This window comes from Chrysochloris asiatica, unplaced genomic scaffold (assembly GCF_000296735.1).
Source record: "Chrysochloris asiatica unplaced genomic scaffold, ChrAsi1.0 scaffold00074, whole genome shotgun sequence".
Lineage (NCBI taxonomy): Eukaryota > Metazoa > Chordata > Mammalia > Afrosoricida > Chrysochloridae > Chrysochloris > Chrysochloris asiatica.
This window is the reverse complement of record NW_006408592.1, coordinates 14610636-14629513: the sequence shown is the minus strand read 5'-3', so window position 1 is coordinate 14629513 and position 18878 is coordinate 14610636. Positions and strand designations below refer to the sequence as shown.

General features: G+C 48.8%; 2 protein-coding genes across 2 annotated transcripts in view; both read left to right on the top strand.

Annotated features, from left to right (window-relative positions):
- Positions 1-18878, top strand: part of CAPN5 (calpain 5) — a 67390-nt gene that overhangs the window by 33013 nt on the left and 15499 nt on the right. The gene's annotated exons all lie outside the window — the stretch shown is intronic.
- OMP (olfactory marker protein) lies at positions 3874-4365 on the top strand. Its single transcript, XM_006864998.1, has one exon. It carries the CDS (start codon positions 3874-3876, stop codon positions 4363-4365), a length of 492 nt encoding a protein of 163 aa, XP_006865060.1.

The following is an 18878-nucleotide window of genomic DNA, read 5'->3' as shown; positions in this document are numbered from 1 at the left end:
GGGCCTCCCCTGCCGTATCCTGTTTGCTCCATGGGAGGTCAGGGAGCTGCCCCCACCAGCTTCACACTCTGGGGATGCTGAGCCTCTGTTGCAGGTGCATTGCCCCCTATATCCAAATGCTTCCTCCTCCAGGGAGTCCTCCCCACCCTGCCCCAGCCTGGAGGCAATCTAGGTCTGATGGGCATAGGGTTTTATTCAGGCTGGGTCCCTTGCTGTCGTGTTACCTTGGATAGGTCATGTTCCTTCTCTTGGCCTCAGTTTTAATCAGAGCCCAGTATTGTCGGGGGATAAGAGGAGGAGAAGGGGCAAGCCCTTGACATCTGGTGTCACTCTGCATATGTTAAGCCCCACTCCTGGTCCCTGCTCTGGGCTTCCTCACCTGTTTCTTCTCCCAGACACCTTCTGGCAGCAGGCCGCCCCTCCTGTGGGATCTCTGGTGGGGCATTGTGGTCTCCCTATGTTCCCTGGCAGTGGTCTACTGCTGACCAGGCTTTGTGTGGCTGTGGGGTTGAGAACTTGCTATCAGGTCTAACCTGGGCCAAGGTGGCCTTGGGGGCAGGCCTGATCTGTGCTTTAAGCCAATCTATCTTTTTAAATAAGTTTTTATTGTGAATTGAGTGATAGTTTACATGGGAGAACATCGGCTTTACATTCATCCTCTTGTATTTTGTTTCATTGCAATGATTACAATCCCCTCCAAGCATCATCATTCTACAGCATTTGCTTCCATTCCCCCTTGGTTTGTTTTTTGGATGTACACCAAAGCACTCAGGAACATATATAACCATTCAAACAAACAAAGGGCACACCCTGCAAGCCTGCCCCCCGGCCGTCAGCACACAGCCCCTCTCCCTCCATGAGTCTAGTGTCCCCAGCTGCCCCATCTCTCACATCATTGTCTCTGCCTCCATCTCTGGCATAAGACAATGTATCTTATTGAGGGTCTTCCTCTTTTTCTTTCCTCCAACAGATGTGAGACAAAGTCTTGTCATCCTCATTTCTAAGGAGCATCTGACTGTGCTTCTTCCAAGAAAGATTTGGTTACTTTTCTTACAGTCCATGAGATATATTCAATATTCTTTTCCAATGTCATTATTCAAATGAATCAGTTCTTTTCCAGTCTTCCTTATGCATTGTCTAACTTTCAAATGCATATGAGGTGTTTAAAACTACGGCTAAGATCAGGTGCACCTTAGTCCTCAAAGTAATATTTTTGCTTTTTGACAGTTTATTTATCAGTTAACTTGTTACTGTGAATTGGGTGAAGGTGTACAGAGCGAATCAGTTTTCCATTCAATAAGTTATTCTCATTTTTTTTCTCAATGTCATTTTTTTTCATGCATTTTAACATTCTAAAGAGGTCTTTGGCAACTGATTTGCCCAATGTAAATGCTGCTTGGTTTCTTGACTACTGCTTCTAGTTCACATTTGTGACTCCAAGTAAAATTATTGGTGGTGGTTATGTGCCGTGGCGTCGGTTCCGACTCATAGTGACCCTATACAGGGTTTCCAAGGCTGTAAATCTTTATGGGAACAGAAAGCCTCATCTTTCTCCCACGGAACAGCTGGTAGTTTCAAACTGCTGACCTTAAGGTTCGCAGCCTGGTTCGTAACCACTATGCTACCAGAGCTCCTTAGTAAAATTACAACTTTAAAAATCCTATGGAGCAGTTCTCTGTCCTTTAGGATCAGTATGAGTCAGATTCGACTGCATAGCAATGGTTTAATTCTGACTTGGGGGCTGGACCTGGGCCCAAGAGAAGTCAGCCAGGCCCCTGGCCAGAGGAGAATGTGGCCCCTAGCCAGAGGAGTCTGGGAAGTGAGAACTGGTGGGGTGGGCATTCCTGGGAGAGCTGCACTGTGCCGAGGCCAGGATATCTTTTAGCTCCATTTAAAGCTGTTTCCAGCCCCCGGGGTGGTGCAGATGGTTAAGTGCATGACTACTAGCCCCAAGATTAGCAGTTTGAGCCTACACAGAGACACTTTGGAAGACAGGCCTGGCTATTTGCTTCTGAAAGGCCACATGGGTTTCAAACCCATGGGACACTTCTGCTGGGCACACCTGGGGTCACCTTGACTCAATCAATTCAGTGACAGCTAACAATAACAAAAACCTTCCCTACACTAGCCCGGCCCTAATGTATAAACAGGTCATGCTTTTTACGTTTACCCACCACGCATTGATTGACCACGAGCACCATGTTAGGTTCTGGGAACAGAACATTTGAAAAAGTACTAAAAGTTCCACGCCACTGAAGGTTTTGATTACCTAAAAACAAGCAGTGCTGAGGGTTTTCTGCATTTCCTTCTAGTCTTTTTTCATTTCATTATTAGCAGCACCCCACTTTCCTTCTGTCACAGCCTATATTAGCATCTCCCTATCTGCTGTTCTCTGGACTATCCTTGTGGAATTGCTGCTGGTGACCCCCAGAAATGACCCCAGAAGTCTTGGCAGGATTCCTTTTAGTGTTGTTGTTAAGTGCCATGGCGTCAGTTCCAACTCACAGTGACCCTGTTTAGGGTTTCCGTGGACCAGCTGGTAGGTTTGAACCACTGACCTTGTGGTTGGCAGTCCAGTGCTTATTGTACAGCGCCACACCAGGACTCCTTGGTGTGCCTGTTTTTCTTGTACCCAAGATCCGCCGACTTAAAAGTAGCCTCCATATCTAGCAGCTGATTATTCTTGTAGTCCACTAGGCCCTTCCGATTGTTTTCAGTTGTTCACCTTGGCCTGTGTCTATGCCCTATTCCCCCCACCCCCCAACCACATCTGCATACTCCACCTCTTCCATTTGCTCACATGTAGTAGCTGAGCTCCTGGTTCTACCCCAGGAACTGGGGATACAGATGTTTATCAGCTTCTGTTTCTTCCTCAGCATCTTGTCTCCTGGGGGAAACTGAGGATCCATACAGGTGGAGTAGTTAGTGGGTTTACTAGGAGTACAGCCTGGCCACAGGGCTGCCACGTGGTGCAGGGTGGAGACAGACAGCAGGCTGGCATCTGCATCGTGGAGACCAGTGGCTCTCAGAGTGAGGTCCTTGGTCCAGCAGCAGCAGCATCCCCTGGGAGGCTGTGAGAAATGCCACAGACCTACTGAATTAGGAACTGTGGGGGGTGGCCTTGGCACTCTTTAACAAGCCCTGCAGGTGAGTCTGATGCTCACTGACATTTGAGAACCTGGCATCTAGCTGGGGATGATAGTGACTGGGCCAGGGTGCTGGTGGTGGGATGAAAGGGAGGCCCCTGGGTTCTTTGGGGGACAGAATCTGCAGGCCTTGGCAGTTGAGTCTGGAGAGGTGAGGGGGAGGGGGAGTCAAGGCTGGGTCTCACGTTTGGCGTGGGTGACTGCAAATCTCAAATGAGGCAGGCCCCTCTGGTCCTGGGCCTATCCGCCTCATGCGCCCCTCAGGTGGTCTCCTTACGTACCTCTAGTCAGAGTGTGCTCCCCACTTCCCTCCCCTCCTACTGCCCTTATGAAGTGCTCCCTTCTTCACAAACAAGCCCGCTCCCAGCCCAGCCCTGGTGTGTGTCATCAGGGCGGTTGCCACAGCGATTGACATCAACGCCTGGTCCCCGAGGAGCCTCACCCTCCTGCCTGCCTGCAGTGCCTCTTATACTACTTGGGCAAGGAGAGAGGAGGCATCTGGGACCCCTGGGAAGCCTGACGTCTGGGTCTCCCACCCCTCACACACCCTACTTGGAGGACTGGGTGGAGCTGGGAAGAGCCAGTGGCAGAGGTGGGGTGGAGGGGAAGGCGGGAGGGTAGGCGGGCCCCTCTTTGGTAACCTCTTCCCTTGGTGCCCTGAGGCCCCAGTCCACTGTCTTCTTGACGCGTTGGTGGTGGTAGCAGGTGCGGCAGCAGCAGGGCGGCTATGGCGGAGGACGGGCCACAGAAGCCTCAGCTGGAGATGCCGCTGGTCCTGGACCAGGACCTGACCAAGCAGATGCGGCTGCGTGTAGAGAGCCTGAAGCAGCGTGGGGAGAAGCGCCAGGATGGGGAGAAGCTGCTGCGGCCAGCTGAGTCTGTGTACCGCCTCGACTTCATCCAGCAGCAGAAGCTGCAGTTTGAGCGCTGGAACGTCGTGCTGGACAAGGCAGGCAAGGTCACCATCACAGGCACCTCGCAGAACTGGACGCCCGACCTCACCAACCTCATGACACGCCAGCTGCTGGACCCGGCCGCCATCTTCTGGCGCAAGGAGGACTCGGATGCCATGGATTGGAATGAGGCTGATGCCCTGGAGTTCGGGGAGCGCCTGTCGGAGCTGGCCAAGATCCGCAAGGTCATGTACTTCCTCATCACCTTTGGTGAGGGCTTGGAGCCTGCCAATGTCAAGGCTTCTGTGGTTTTTAACCAGCTCTGAGGGCAACCCCTTGCTGATGCCCTCCTCTCATCCAGCTTCCCTCTGCCCTGCCCATGTTCCCTCCCCTCAGGTGTGTATTTGGGGTATCTTTCTAGTTGTTGAGCTTGTACTTGGTATGACCGGTCACCCCTGGAATCCTGTGTCCTGCCTCCTCCCCTCCCCTCTGGTGCTGGCGCTCCTGTTTGCAGGAGGAATTGGAGACTCCGTAGTTTAGAAGCTGAACTGGCTGGCGCTGTTTCTGCTGTAGATGGGCCAGGCCGGGCCAGGCCTGGCCAGGCTAGAGGAGGAAGATGGAGAAGCCCTGATGCCTATCTTTTCTGTGCCTCATTGTGAGGAGGAAAGAGAGACTGAGATGGACAGAGACACAGCAGAGAAAGAGACCTGAGGAACCAGCCACCAAGCCCTCTTCAGAGATGGGAAGGCGGAGATGTCGGAGCAACTGCCTCAGGGAAGCAAGCAAGCAGGCAGTTGGTGTCACCTGGCCATGGTGCACTTAGTAGAAACCTGTGTCTGGGGGTGAACACCCAGCTTAGAGACTCAAGAGAGTACTGCCCCTAGCAGGCCCTGGCGGGTCCACAGTGCCTCAGGGTTCTCAGGACACTAGGCAAGGCTGCTGTGGGGGCTTAGGTCTTTGTCCATGTGGCTGAGTGGACCTTGGAGGAGCGGTGGGGACATGGTGTGCTGGCCCAGCTCTGGCTCTTCAGGGAATGACTTCCAGTGTGAAGACGTGAAAGAGTAGGAGAGATATAAAAGAGTCACATAGAGCTCTATCTCCCTGTCTGTATTATGTATGCATTTGTATCAAGAGAGAGCATGCTATATTCAAATGGATCTATTTTAGAGGTTTTACGAGTCCTGGTGTGGCGCTGTAGGATAAGCACTGGACTGCTAATCACAAGGTCATCAGTTCAAACCCACCAGCTTCTCCTTGGAAACCCTACACAGGGTTGCTGTGAGTTGGAACTGACCTATGGACAAGTCTGGTTTTGTGTTGTAATTTACTTGTCCAGCAGTTCAAGGGTGGCTCCCAACAGGACCTTGATCAGGATGACCTTGGACGTTGGGGCTCAGGCCGTAGAGTGGGGCATGGCTTAGTAACAGACTTTCTTTAATGCCTGGGGTAAGCTGGTGAGCAGGCATCGAGGCTTCAGGGTTGTCAGCTGGCTAGTTGGGCTTTTCCCAGCTCACTGGTCTGGGAAGGAATGTTTATCCTGACATTGCCTGTCTTTGGCTTCTTCCGTAGATCTAAGGGACAGGGGAGGGGAGGCCTGTGGTGACAGTTGTGAGGGCTGGTGGTCAGAGTGGGCTAGAGGCGGCAGTGGGGTGTAATGGAGAAACACTGGCCCTAAGTCATCAGGTAAATCACTCAAAAAGAGATAGGGAAACTGAGGCACAGAGCTGGCCTTGCATATTATCAGCAGATTCAGTTCTGATTCCCAGCCTTGTTGCCCCTTCATACTGCTCAGGCATTGAGAGCCCGACCCACCACCTAGTCAGGTGGCGAGGGTCCTCAGAACACCCTGTCTTAAGGCCAACATGTTTTATGTCCCTGGTCAGACAGGGGCATATCCACCTTTGCCCCCAGGAAGCAGCCAGAAGGAGCCTGGGAGCAGATGCAGTGAGGGGTGGAGGGGCAGAGCCATTCCAAGATGGCTATGCCCGCTTGAAGGACAGCACCTTCCAAAGGTGTGTAAGCAGAAGGCTGTGGCCCTTTCTGACTACGAATTCTGGGCCTGTTCTGGGATGAGCTTGAAGAAATCCCAGCTATTGCCTACCTTTCTTCTCCACTGACCACTCAGGGAGGCCAGCGCCCTGGGAGTGGGTCCGCCCTTTACTGCTTTGCTTGCCTTCTCCCTGCTGCTTTGTGGCCTCAGTGGTCCAGACACCCTGTATCCCTGGCCTCCTCTTCTTACCTTTGCCCCATGTGTGGGTGCCCACTCTGTGTCCCAATAAAGCCTGTGTGCCCTCACCTGGTGTCTGCATCTCTCTCTGTGAGCCACTCCTTCCCTTGAGGAGCCATGTTTTATTAATAGCCCTGAGTCCCCTCCCATGTCCCACACCCCCCTGTTCTCCCCTCCAACTTTCAGGGGTGAGGCCTGAGCAGTCGGGAGACTGGCGTGAGATTAACATGGGGACTGGGTTCAGGACTGGTTCTCCTGACACCCAACTTGGAACTCACATCCTAGAGGATTTTTTCTCCAGATCAGATGGTGAGGGCTGTGCTGAAGCCACGGGGCCGGGGGCACCATTTGAGCAGAAACCAGAGGAGATGGGCTGCGCAGGTGTGGAAGCATCCTCCATCTGCTGTCTTCTGCCCTTGCAGAATAGCTGGGCAGGTGCTAGATAGTCCAGGGGGCGTAGCCGAGGCTGACTGGGCCATGGTGTAGTCTGTCACTGTGTCCTCAGGCATTCCTGACCCTCTCAGACCTTCCACCTGGACAGTGGAGTGAGTGACCTTGTCCTGCAAAGTTCTTTTCAGCACTGACTCTGAGACCCGAGTGCTCCACTTAACCCTTACAGAGCTCTGTCCCCTCATCATGCCTGGAAAACTCAGTGAGAATTTCAGAGTCAGACAACGGAGGCCCAGAGACAAAAGTCACAGAGGACAAGGAAGGAGAAGCCAGGCCAAGGGGTATAGGTGGGCCAGGCTCTGGGCTAAGGAGCCTTTGACCCTATGACACTCTCCTCCTCCACCCTCACCCCTGTGGGCTGGAGAGATTCCCCTCCCCCACCAGAGGGCCCAGCCTAGGCCAGTTTTCCTCTCAGAGACCTATGCCTCAGATGCCACACGTGTAGTTTGTGCATGCTAACGGCCTGGTTTCCAAATGTCCCCACCAGCAAGGTCTCACCTCCCCTTTCCTCCCTAGTCCAGAGCCCCTCCTTCAGACCCCTGCTACCAGCTCATTTCCCTTCTCCCATTATACCTCTTCACAGCATCCCACAAACCCTTCCCAGCCCTGTTGTTGTTGTTAAATGCCATCAAGTCGATCCTGACTCAGTGACCTTGGTGAGTTTGAACCACTGACCACGCAATTCAAATCTACCTTGCAGTCCAGCGCATTATCCTGCTGTGCCACACCAGGACTGCACTGTTCCCCTTTTCCATAACCCTGCCCCATCTCCCAGAAACCTCTACTTCCCTAGGACATACTCCACTCCAAGCTTTGCTTTTCCAGCCACTATCTCGTCTACTCCTGAAGATGCCTCTGATGGGGTGGGGTTGGGGGGGACGGGAAGAAGGGAGGGGAGAGGAGGAAGAGACAAGGAGAGGGCAATGGAGACAGAGCAACAGAGGGTCTGGCTGTTACCCTTAAGATTAGGTGGTGGGTGCCTGGTGCTGGAGATGGGAAATGAAGACCCATTTCTATGGAATCCACAGAAACTATAGGGTGAAGAGACTCGCCATTTCCTGAACTTCTGCCTCCCAGTGTCTTTGCCACTGACCTGCTTGCTGTGTTACCCTAGGCAAGTCACAGAGCCTCTCTGAACCTGTTTCCTTACCTGTCATCTGGGGCTCATCATGGTACCTACCTCAATCAAACAATTGTGAAGATTAAATGAGTTAATGTTTGTAACGCACTCAGATTACAGAACTGGGATACGGGCACCCTTTCTGGATGTATGTTGCTATTGTCCCAGTTACTACAGAAACGTTGTTGTTGTTAAAGTGCTGTTGAGTTAGTTCTGACTCCTATTGACCCTATGTAGGGTTTCTGAGGCTGTCAATCTGTGAGGGAGCAGAAAGCTTTCATTCTTCTCCGATACCACAAACACATGTTGTTGTCATTAAGTGCCATTGAGTTTCGGAGGAGCACCTGGTGAGTTTGAACCTCTGACATTGTAGTTCAAATGACCTTGGCTTCAAGTGCTTATCCTACAGCACCACACCACAAACACATGATCTCACTTAATTTTCCACCATTATTCTGGCAGCCATGGGCTAGGAGAACCTTTTTCACTGATGAGGGTTGAAAGGTTAAGAGAGAAGTGAGTTGCCCTAGGTGACACTTCAGTGGCTGTGGCAGCTGGCATCTGGGCTGGAGGGATGGGCATGGGGCAGAGATAGGGGCCAGCCTGGCTCTGTAATCAGAGAATAGGAGTTGTAGGGGAGTGGACTGTCTTCCACCATCACCAGGCCCTCCTGTCCCAGTGTAGCACACCCCTGGATCTCAGAATGGCCCAGCTGAGGGGATCCTTAGCTCTCACATTAAAGCTGAGGAGATGGAGGCCCATTGGGCAGGAGCCTGCCCAGGATCATGGGACCGACTGAGGCTGGGGCTCCCTGCCAGAGTCTTTCAGCCTCTCCTCCTGTCCTGTCCTGGGCTCTCTGCCTTGTAAACAGGAGTTCCCATGGCCCCTCCGAAGTTACATCAGGTGTCTTGATTCCCTGGGGTGGAGCCGCCAGCCTGGGGCTCTCTCTGCTCCCTGAGGAGGCAGCAGACTGACACCCAAACTCCCTGGCCTCTTCCAGTCATGGCATCTGAAACTCTGGGAATTTGAGACCTGGAATCAGTAGCGGACAATTGTGGAATCTCATATGTTAAGAACCAGGGACCCTTTAGTTTTGAGGGCTTGAAAGGCCTTGCCAATTCATCTCCCCCTAACTTTGGTAACTTGGGAAACCCCGCTGCAGTCTCATCCACTACAGCCCTACAGGCATTGTGCAGAATTGCTCTGAGTTGGCCCTCTGGGGTTCCAGGCAGAATCTGTGAAGAGCTTGTTCCCTACACTACCTACACACACATACATACACTCACATGCTTGTGTGCACACAGACACAAACACACGCAGAAGTGCTGCTCTCCCTGGACTCATGCCCCTCCTAGTCCTCTCCTGCTTCTCACAGCCTTGGAGAGTCTAGGTTAGCCCCTGCTCCTTGCGTCTGACACCAGCCAGGGCTCTTTGTCTCGGTGGGAGGTCCCCAGGGGAAACCCAGGCTGCCCTCCAGGACTTAGAGACACTAGGGGGCGCTGTGATGTGCTCCTTGCAGTAGGTGTCTGTTAATGGGTCTCCTGGGTATAAGGGAGGCTCCAAATTCTACATAGTTCTTGCCAGATCAGCCCAGTTCTCTACCCCCAAGGCCTTCCTGTTCCCATCTGCTAAGATGGGTGCTGTTGAGGTTTTTGTTTTTTTTCCCTCTTCCATTGAACTTGGTATGGATTAAGAGAAGTTGATACAGTAGTCTTAGCTCCCTCCTCCCAACAGTTCTCAGACTATTGTGTGAGCGTACACACTTTCCACACATGTGTATAACATTCAAAATTCATGCTGTGCCTCCGAGGCCACCTTAGTTCTCACAGTAGGGTAGGTAGATGAGGAAACCAAGGTCCAAAGAAGCAGTCGGTGGTTTTCAGTTAAAACTAAAGTCCTTGCATATATTGCAGTTGGTAATGTGGGAAAAGTAATGTGTACAAGGTCAACGGCCTGTCAAGGCCTTTGCTGTGATCAGCACTTGGGGATTTTTCTGCCGAAAAGATTCAGCCAGCTTTGGAGCTGGACCAGGTACTGTGCTGGATGCTAGGGGCCTGGGATGAGTTAGATATGGCCCCAGCCCTCAAGGAGCTTCCCCCAGTGAGCAGGACAGACTCTGTGGGCTGCCTAAAGTTAGCCCAGGTGGAGGGCTCTGTTTCAGAGACCCCTGCAAGCTGCTAGTCAGCTAGCCCCAAGTACCGGTGGAGGAGGAAGGATGTTCTAGGCAGAGGGAACCACACTGTATAGGTATAGGGGCTCAAAGCATCATGGAAACTTAGATGCGGTGGTAGATTTCCAAGTAGCCTGAAAGAGGATGTTAAGGGCTTTGATGCCAGGCCAGGGAACTGGCGTCCTGAGGTGATGGGGCTTTTTCAACTGTAGACACAACCACAGATCAACCTAATGAACTCTCATGTACTCACCCTATGAAAGATCAAGTTCATTAAAAAAAATAAATAACCACAATACCATTATGCAACTAAAATATTTTTAAATCCTAAATCTCATCACATACCTAGTTGTTGTTGTTAGTGCCGTTGAGTCAGTTCTGACTTATAGTGACCCTGTTTGGGTTTCCAAGGCTGTAAACCTTTCCCCCCACCCCCACCCCCACATTTCGATACTTTGTAATAAAGGTTTCTATGATTTTATAGCCATTCTTTTTTTTTTTTTTTAATGTTTTATTGTGATTATGTGACAGTTTACCTGGGAGAACATTAGCTTTACATTCATCCTATCATATATCGTTTCATTGCCATGGTTACAATCCCCTCCATGCATCATCAACCAACCAAAGGGTATACCCTGCAAGCCTGATCCTTGGTTGTCAGCACACAGCCCCTCTCCCTCTCTGGGTCTAGAGTCCCCAGCTGCTCCATCTCTCCATGTCATCATGTCTGCCTCCATCTCTGGCGTCACTCTTTCTCTGGGTAGGGTCCTGCACTCCGCTCTTCTCCATTGATGGTCCCAGGGACCTCCGCTCCTGGACTGCAAAGTCAACCACTCCCCTCTTTTTGCTACAAAATGTCTACCTCTACATTTCTAACCCTCACAGTCAGTCCTGATAGCAATTATTCACTATTGTACCACAGGAGTGCTATCCCCATCTCCTTTCATCAGTGCCTCTCAGACAGACTGGATACTACTCAGTGGAGATTCTACCTTCCTCCACGTCCTCTGGATCTAGGCTCCCTCTTCAAAGCTTGTAAGCCAGTCACTTCTTGCCTTTGTAGCCCCCCCCCCCCCCATTTTGGGTAGCCAATGTCCAAGTTACCCATCCCTGTCTACCCTGTGTATTGAGGGGTGGAAATGATCCTTACTGTAAAGATTTATTCCCTCTTTTGAGCTACTGCATCCATAGGTGTAGGTCAAGTTCATCAAATTGTATCAGATTACTCTTTTTTTCCTATTCTTTCTTCTTCTAGATGAGTTCTGATCATTCAGTCAAGTGAGTATTATCTGCAAGTGTGGGTGTTCTTGTGCATATCCCCTCTCTTCTTATCAGCTGGATGCTTCACTCTCCACTCTAGTCCTCTGTGGCTGTCACTGACTCTCGGCCCAGGAGTACCCAGGTCTTGCCATACAGCTGGCCAACCAGGTCTCCACCCGGGTTCACAGGAGTCTATTGAGCATTGTAGGGCTTAGCTTGCAGCTTCATTGCTGTTTTTCCCTCAGTTCCCCTTATCAGTGACCAACATGGTCACCAGTCAGAGCACATGTCTGCTCGTGTATTCCCATTAAGTCTTGTCCTGAGGGGACCCGACCACTTGCCTTGATGTCTCCTGGGCTAGCGACTTGCTTGTTCTTGTAGTAATCAGTCAGACTGCTGTTACTGTTTTGTATTTTTCCTGTCGGATCTTTCTTTCAAGAAGTATCTTTCTATTCTAGTCGCTCCAGGCTGGTCTGCTTGTCCTTTCAAGTGGAAATTTCCCACCTCAGCAGATTCTGGATGGGGTTCAGGATTCCACTTATGGTCTTATGTAATGCAGAGGCTCCGCAGGAAGCCTCCTTCACTGGGCACATTGTAGCCCCATTTTAGGTATTCCAATCAGTTATAGGCAGAAGATGGACTTATAAGCTTTCTATGGTGGTATTTCTGGCTATTCCTTTTTCTCCCCCTCAAGTGTCTATTTTATAATGGTATGCCAGGGAAACCAAGATTCAAAAGACAGCCAAGCATCTTAACATTATTTCCCTCCTTTTGACCATTCCAACCATGCCTCAATCCTTGTATCCCAGAGCCCAGTTGTTCCAAGTTTGTGCATACATCATTATTTACCTCTGTTCCACTTAGCCCATGCAAACCTGCCTAATTGTTCTCCCATCCACCTTGTTCTTCCATTCCCTCCCCCTTGTGTAATGCCCCCCTCCTCAGTACCCAAAATATCCTGTGTCTATTCCCTACCTGTGCTCTACTTTCTCCTCCCTCCCCTCACCCCACCCTCCACATCCTAGTAACCAACAAAGAATCCCGCACCCCCTTTAGTATGGGTTATTTTTCTTAGTCTTTTACAGTAGTGGTCCTATGCAGTATGTATCCTTTTGTGACTGACTAATTTCACTCAACATAATGTCCTCAAGGTTCATCCATGTTAAGTGGTGGTTTGCAGCTTCCTTGTTCTTCTTCAAGGTAGCATAATATTCCATTGTGTGTATGTACCACAGTTTGTTTATCCATTCTTCAATTGATGGGCACTTAGGCTGCCTCCATCTTTTTGCTATTGTAAATAGTGCTGCTATGAACATTGGTGTGCATATATCTACTCGTGTTATGGCTTGTATTTCTTGTGGGTAAATACCAAGTAGAGGAATTGCTGGATCATAACATTTCTATTTCCAACCTTCTGAGGAAGTGCCATGTTGCTTTTTAGAGAGGTTGGACCATTTTGCAATCCCACCAGCAATGCAGGAATGTCCCAGTCTCTCCACATCCTTGCCAGTCAGTATTGTCCTCTATTTTTTTAATCTTTGCTGTTATTGCTGGTATGAAATGATATCTCATTGTTTTTGATTTCCATCTCTCTAATGGCTGGTGATCTTCATATGTTTGTTGGCTGCCCGGATCTCCTCCTTGGTGAAGTGTCTGTTCATGTCCTGTGCCCATTTTTTAATTGGGTTATTTGTCTTTTTCTTGTAGAGGTGTTGTAGTTTTCTATATATTTTATAAATGAGTCCTTTGTTTGATATGTTGTTGCAAAAGATTTTTGTCCCATTTTGTGGGTTCCCTTTTTACTCTTTTTTAAAAATCTTTTGATACACATAAGTTTTTAATATTTAGTATGTCCCAATCATCTATTTTTCTGCTTTTGTTTGTGTAGTTTTAAAAATGTTTGATAGTCTGTGTATTCCCTGAATTAAGAGCACTCACATTTGTCCCTATTTTTTCAGTGATGGACCTCATAATTCTGGGATTCACGTTTAGGTTTTTAATCCATGCTGAATTGGTTTTTGTATAAGGTATGAGGTAAAGGTCTTGTTTCAATCATTTGCCCATCACTTTCCAGTTCTGCCAGCACCATCTGTGGAAGAGACTATTCCCTCCCCATGCAATATATTTAGGCACTTTGTCTAAAATCAGTTGGCTGTATGTGGATGGGTTAATTTCTAGGTTTTCAATTCTGTTCCATTAATCAATGTGTCTTTCATTTACTAGTGCCAAGCTGTTTTTGACCACTGTAGCTGTGTAATAAATTTTGAAATTGGGAAATGAGAGGTTTCCAACCTTATTCTTCTTTTTAAGCAGTGCTTTGCTTATCCTGGGTCTCTTTTCTTTCCATATAAAGTTTGTAATTGTTTTTTTCCATGTCTTTGAAGAATGTCATTGGAATCTGGATTGGTATTGCATTATATGTGTAAATTGCTTTGGGCAGTATTGATATTTTCACAATATTAAGTCTTCCTATCCAGGAGCATGGTACATTCTTCCATTTTGTAGGTCTCTTGATTTCTTGTAGTAGTATTTTGTAGTTTTCTTTGTATAGCTCCTTTGTTTCTCTGGTTTCGTTTATTCCTAGATATTTCATCCTTTGGGCAGCCACTGAAAATGATATTGCTTTCCTAATGTCCTTTTCAGCACTGTTGTTGCTGGTTTAGAGAAATCCAACTGATTTTTGTATGTTGATCTTATATCCTGCCACTTTGCTGAATATTCCAATGAGGTCTAGTAGCTTTTTCACTGAGTCTTTGGGGTTATCTACATATAGGATCATATCATCTGCAAATAGAGAGAGTTTTACTTCCTCTTTGCCAATTTGGATGTCTTTAATTTCCTTGTCTTGCTGTATAGCTCTTGGTAAGACTTCCAGCACAATATTGAATAGGAGTGGGACATAGGGCTTCCTTGTCTGGTTCCTGTTCTCAGAGGGGAGGCTTTCAGTTTCTCTCCATTGAGAGTAATGTTGGCTGTTGGTTTGTATATATGCTTTTATGTTGAGGAATTTCCGTTCAATTTCTACTTTGTTGAGTGTTTTTTTTATCAGGAATGGATGTTGGTGTAAACCTTTAAGGAAGCAGAAATCTTTGTCTTTCTCCCTCTGAGCAGCTGGTGGGCTTGAACCGCTGACCTTGTGGTTTGCAGCACAATTAATTGCTAATCCTACAGAGCCACTGTGCTCCATAAATATCCAGTAAGTGTTCCAACTTCCTATTTGAACCATAAATGTGTGTATGTTTGTAAGTTTGAATGATATCTAAATAAAAGTCCGTAATTGCAATTGGTTGGTTGGTTGTTTTTTTGTTGTTGTTGCCTTGCAATTTGTGGAAACTGGGTCATTTAACCTATGGAGTTTCCCACTGTCTAGATTTTGCTGACTGCATCTTCATGGTGTCATTTAACGTGTTCCTCTGGCCCCTGCATTTCTTTTAAGCAAGAACTTAGTCCTAGAAGCTTGATCAGTTTCAGGTTCCATTTTTTGGTGTTTGTTTTCGCATGACTGCTTCATAGGAGGTGTTGTTACTTGTCTCAGGAGTCAGGGAATGGCTGGTATCCTTAAGCCTTTGATGGTCATTGTCGAAATTCATTAATTTGTAGTTGCAAAATGGTGCTAATCTAATACTATCATGTTTGCCTTACTTACTAGTTGGAATTCTTTTGTAGATAAAAACTTACCATCATCTGCTATTTGATCACCCTCCAGTATAGTTTATATATGGAGTACTGGTGTGGTGCTATGGATTCATGCGCTGGACTGCAAAGTCAGTTTGAACTACAAGGTCAGCAGTTCATGCTCACCAGCGACTCCTCGGAAACCCTATATAGGGTCACTGGGGGTCAGAACCAACTTGTGAGCACCTAAGAACAACTATAATATAGTTTATGTGTATGGAGTCCTGGTGTAGCACTTAATCACTGGACTGATAATCATAAGGTCGGCAGTTCAAACCCACCAACTGTCTCCTTGGGGACCCTATACAGTGTCACTATGAGTTGAAACCAACTTGACAGTACTTAACAACAGCAACAGTTTATATAGAAAAGGCAGACTACATGTTTGATACTTTCCTTTGATTTTCCGGTTTCAAAATCATGGATTCCATACCATCCTCCAATAGTAACTATTTGTAATAGTTAATTGTTGTGAGGATCTTATGGATTTGTATGTATTTGATGTGTCATAGTCCACTGCAGTTGTTGTAGTCATTATGTGCCATTGAGTCAATTCTGACGCATAGCGACCCTGTATAGGGTTTCCAAGGAGCAGCTGGTGAGCTTGAACCACCAACCTTGCAGTTCAAACGACTTTGCAGTCTGACGCATTAGCCCACAGCACCACACCAGGACTTGTTATCCACATCAGATATGTAACCACCACACTGTTGATGCCAGTGAAGCCTCTGCAGGTTGTTTCCTGAATCCTGTGACATGGTCCCAGGAGCCTTTGATCGCTTCCTTGATTCTGGCGTGACTGGACGTGGTGAGGAATATGTTTCATATGTGCCCGTATCGAGCTTTTCTGTTTGGACGTGCCTTTCCTGCTCCCCAGTGTAACAAGAGTGAAAAGTTGGCCCGGGGCCACTCCATGCCAGGTCCAATGTCTGTGATGCCAGAGAGAGGGGAACTTGAGGCTCATGGGATCCCTCACTTTGGGTCTCCAAGCCCTGGGGCCTCATTAGCTGCTTCTTGAGCCACAGAAGGCTCAGAGCCAAGCCCTGAGTCTGCTAATGATCCTCCCCTGGCCCCAGCTGTACCTCCTAGCACCCCGTGAGGGCTCCTTTTCCTTCCCCACCCTCCAGCTGTACTCTCCTTCCCATGCAATCCAGAGCATTCAGAGCAGGTGGGAGGGGGCACAGTGGGGGCAGTGGGCCAGGCCTGCATTTTACCTTAGGACTCTCCATTGCTCTTCCCCTGGGCAGGCTCTTGCTCTTCTCTGGGTCTCAGCCTTCCACTCTGTTCAGTGGGGATAACACCCCCCACATGACATCCTCTGATGAGCCCTGGTGACACAGGGGGTTAATCCTTGGGCTGCTAATGGAAAGGTCAGAGGTTCGAACCCACCCCCTCTCTATTCACTCTGCAGAAGAAAATGAGGCAGTGTACATTGGTAAAGATGTGTAGCCTCAGAAGCCCTCGGGAGCAGTTCTACTCTGTTTCTGGATTCCTCTGAGTCACGGTACACTCAATGACAGGGGACTGCCCTCATCAAAACAGGGAGAACCAGCTAGACTGTGGGTGGGATGTTCAGGGTGGGGAAAACCTAACTGGTGTTTACTCCAGGATTCTGTCCTGGAAGCAAAATGAGGAAGGAGTGTTAGGGGTTGGGGTAGAGGCAGACTGTAAGTTTTTTCTTAGAAAGAACACAGAGTTGATTGAAAAGGGAAGCAGGGAGGTGGGAAAAGGAAAAGTATGGGGCACTCCATAGGTTCCAGACACTGGGCCGGGTCTTGGGCTCTGGGTGTGAATCCTAACCCCCTCCTCACCTTTCAGTGTCCATGGGCAGCCTTCTGTCAGTAACTTCCCCTCTGATGACCTGAAAAGCTAGCTGTGAGGTTGGGACAGTAGAATAAGCAGCCTAGCAGGCCGTGCCTTTCCCTGTGGTTACGATTTTCATTTTCCTGGTCCCACCAGGGAGCACTCTCCTTTGCCAACATGCCAACATCTCTGTTGAAGAGACATGTAAACAAAGCATTTGTAATGGGGCTCTAGTCTGTGTGCTCAGGCTATGTGGGACTCGGGTTTATGTTGCTGATTCATCCTGGGGTCCTAGTGTGTATCCTCATACTTAGGATAGTTCGGTCCAAGAAGGAGCAGCCTGTGGCCTGTGGGGTTTGGCCCCATTCAGTCCCATGTAGGCTACCCCCACTTGGCAGGGAGAGGGGTCTGTCTTTCCCTTCCTGCCCACTCCTTCTCTGCAGTTTACTTCCATGTGTCCTTGTCTACTTGGTGGGCATCCACTACCCGCTCTAAGGACACCTATCTCGGGCAGGCTTCCCACTTCCTTGTCGCCACTGCTCTGCATGCATCCTCTGTTGTGCTCAGCCTCTTGACAGCTGGGAGCCTCTGCAGGGCAGGACACATCTGATTGTCACAGTCTCCACACTCAGCCCAGGGCCCGGCATAGCACAGCCCATTGTTGTTGTGAAGTGCCATCGAGTCGGTGCTGACCCATAGCAACCCTGCATAGGGTTTCCGAGGAGCAGCTGGTGAGCTTGAACTGCCAACCTTGCAGTTCAAATGGCTTTACAGTCTGGCGCATTAAACCACAGCGCCACACCAGGACTCCAGCACAGCCCGTAGTGAGAGACAATTCATTCTTTGGCGGCAGACGGACCTGGATTTGAATCCTGGCATATTTGTTCCCTAGGACTGCCCTGACAAAGAACAAACTGAGTGACTTAAAACATTTTATTGTCTCATTGTTCTAGGGGCTAGACGTCTGAATTCATCATGTTGGCAGTGTCTTGCTCTCCCAAAGGCTGCAGGGGTAGACCCTGCCTTGTCTCCGAGTTCTGGAAGCCCTAGGTGTTCTTTGCTTTATGGCAGCCTATTTCCAGTCTCTGCCTCAACCTCTACATGTCCATCTAACCTCAGGTGTTTCTCTGAGTTTCTTCTCTTCCTTTTATAAGGATACCAGTCAAACTGGATTAGGACCCACTCATTCTACTGTGTTGGGGCAGGTGTGGCGTTGTAGGATAAACACTGGACTGGAAGGTCGGTTTGCATCGCAAGGTCAATGGTTCAAACTCACCAGCTGCTCTTTGGAAACCCTATGCAGGGTTGTGATGAGTTGGAACCTACTCAATGGCACTTAATAACAAAGCAACAACCCTACTTTAGCAAAGGGACCCTGGTGGCACAGTGGTTAAGTGCTCAGCTGCTAACTGACAGGTCAATGGTTCAAACTCACCAGATGCTCCATAGGAGAAAGATGTGGCAGTCTGTTTCCATAAAGACTGCAGCCTTGGAAACTCTAGGGGTGAGTTCTATTCTCATAGTTGCTATGAGTCAATTGGTTTTTGGTTTTGACTCGTGTATTACTTCTTCTTAGCTTACCTAATAACATCTTTAAAGATTCCAAACAAGATCACTTTTTGTACAGGGTCCAGGGATTAGGATTACTTTTGTTGTTGTTAGGTGCCATCGAGTCGGTACCGACTCATAGTGACCTTATGCAGAGCAGAATGAAACACTGCCCGATCCTGGGCCAACCCGCTACTGTTGCCATGCTTGAGTCTATCGATGCTGCCACTTGGCCAATCCATCTCATTGAAGGTCTTCCTCTACTTCTCTGACCCTTCACCTTACCAAACATGATATCCTTCTCCAGTGAATGGTCCCTCCTGACAATATGTCCGAAGTATGAGAGACAAAGTTTGGCCATCCTGGCCTCCAAGGAGCACTCTGGCTGTACTTCTTCCAACACGGATCTATTGGTTCTTTTGGCAGCTCATGGCACTTTCAATCTTCTCCTCCAACAACACCATAACTCAAAAGCATCACTTCTTCTATGGTCTTCCTGATTCACTGTCCAGCTTTAGCATGCGTATGAGGTTATTGAAAATACCATGGCTTGGGTCAGATGCACCTTAGTCCTCAAGCTGACATC

What these genes read in the sequence shown, in the direction of transcription:
- OMP (XM_006864998.1), top strand. Translation starts at nt 3,874, where the DNA reads ATGGCGGAGGACGGGCCACAGAAGCCTCAGCTGGAGATGCCGCTGGTC.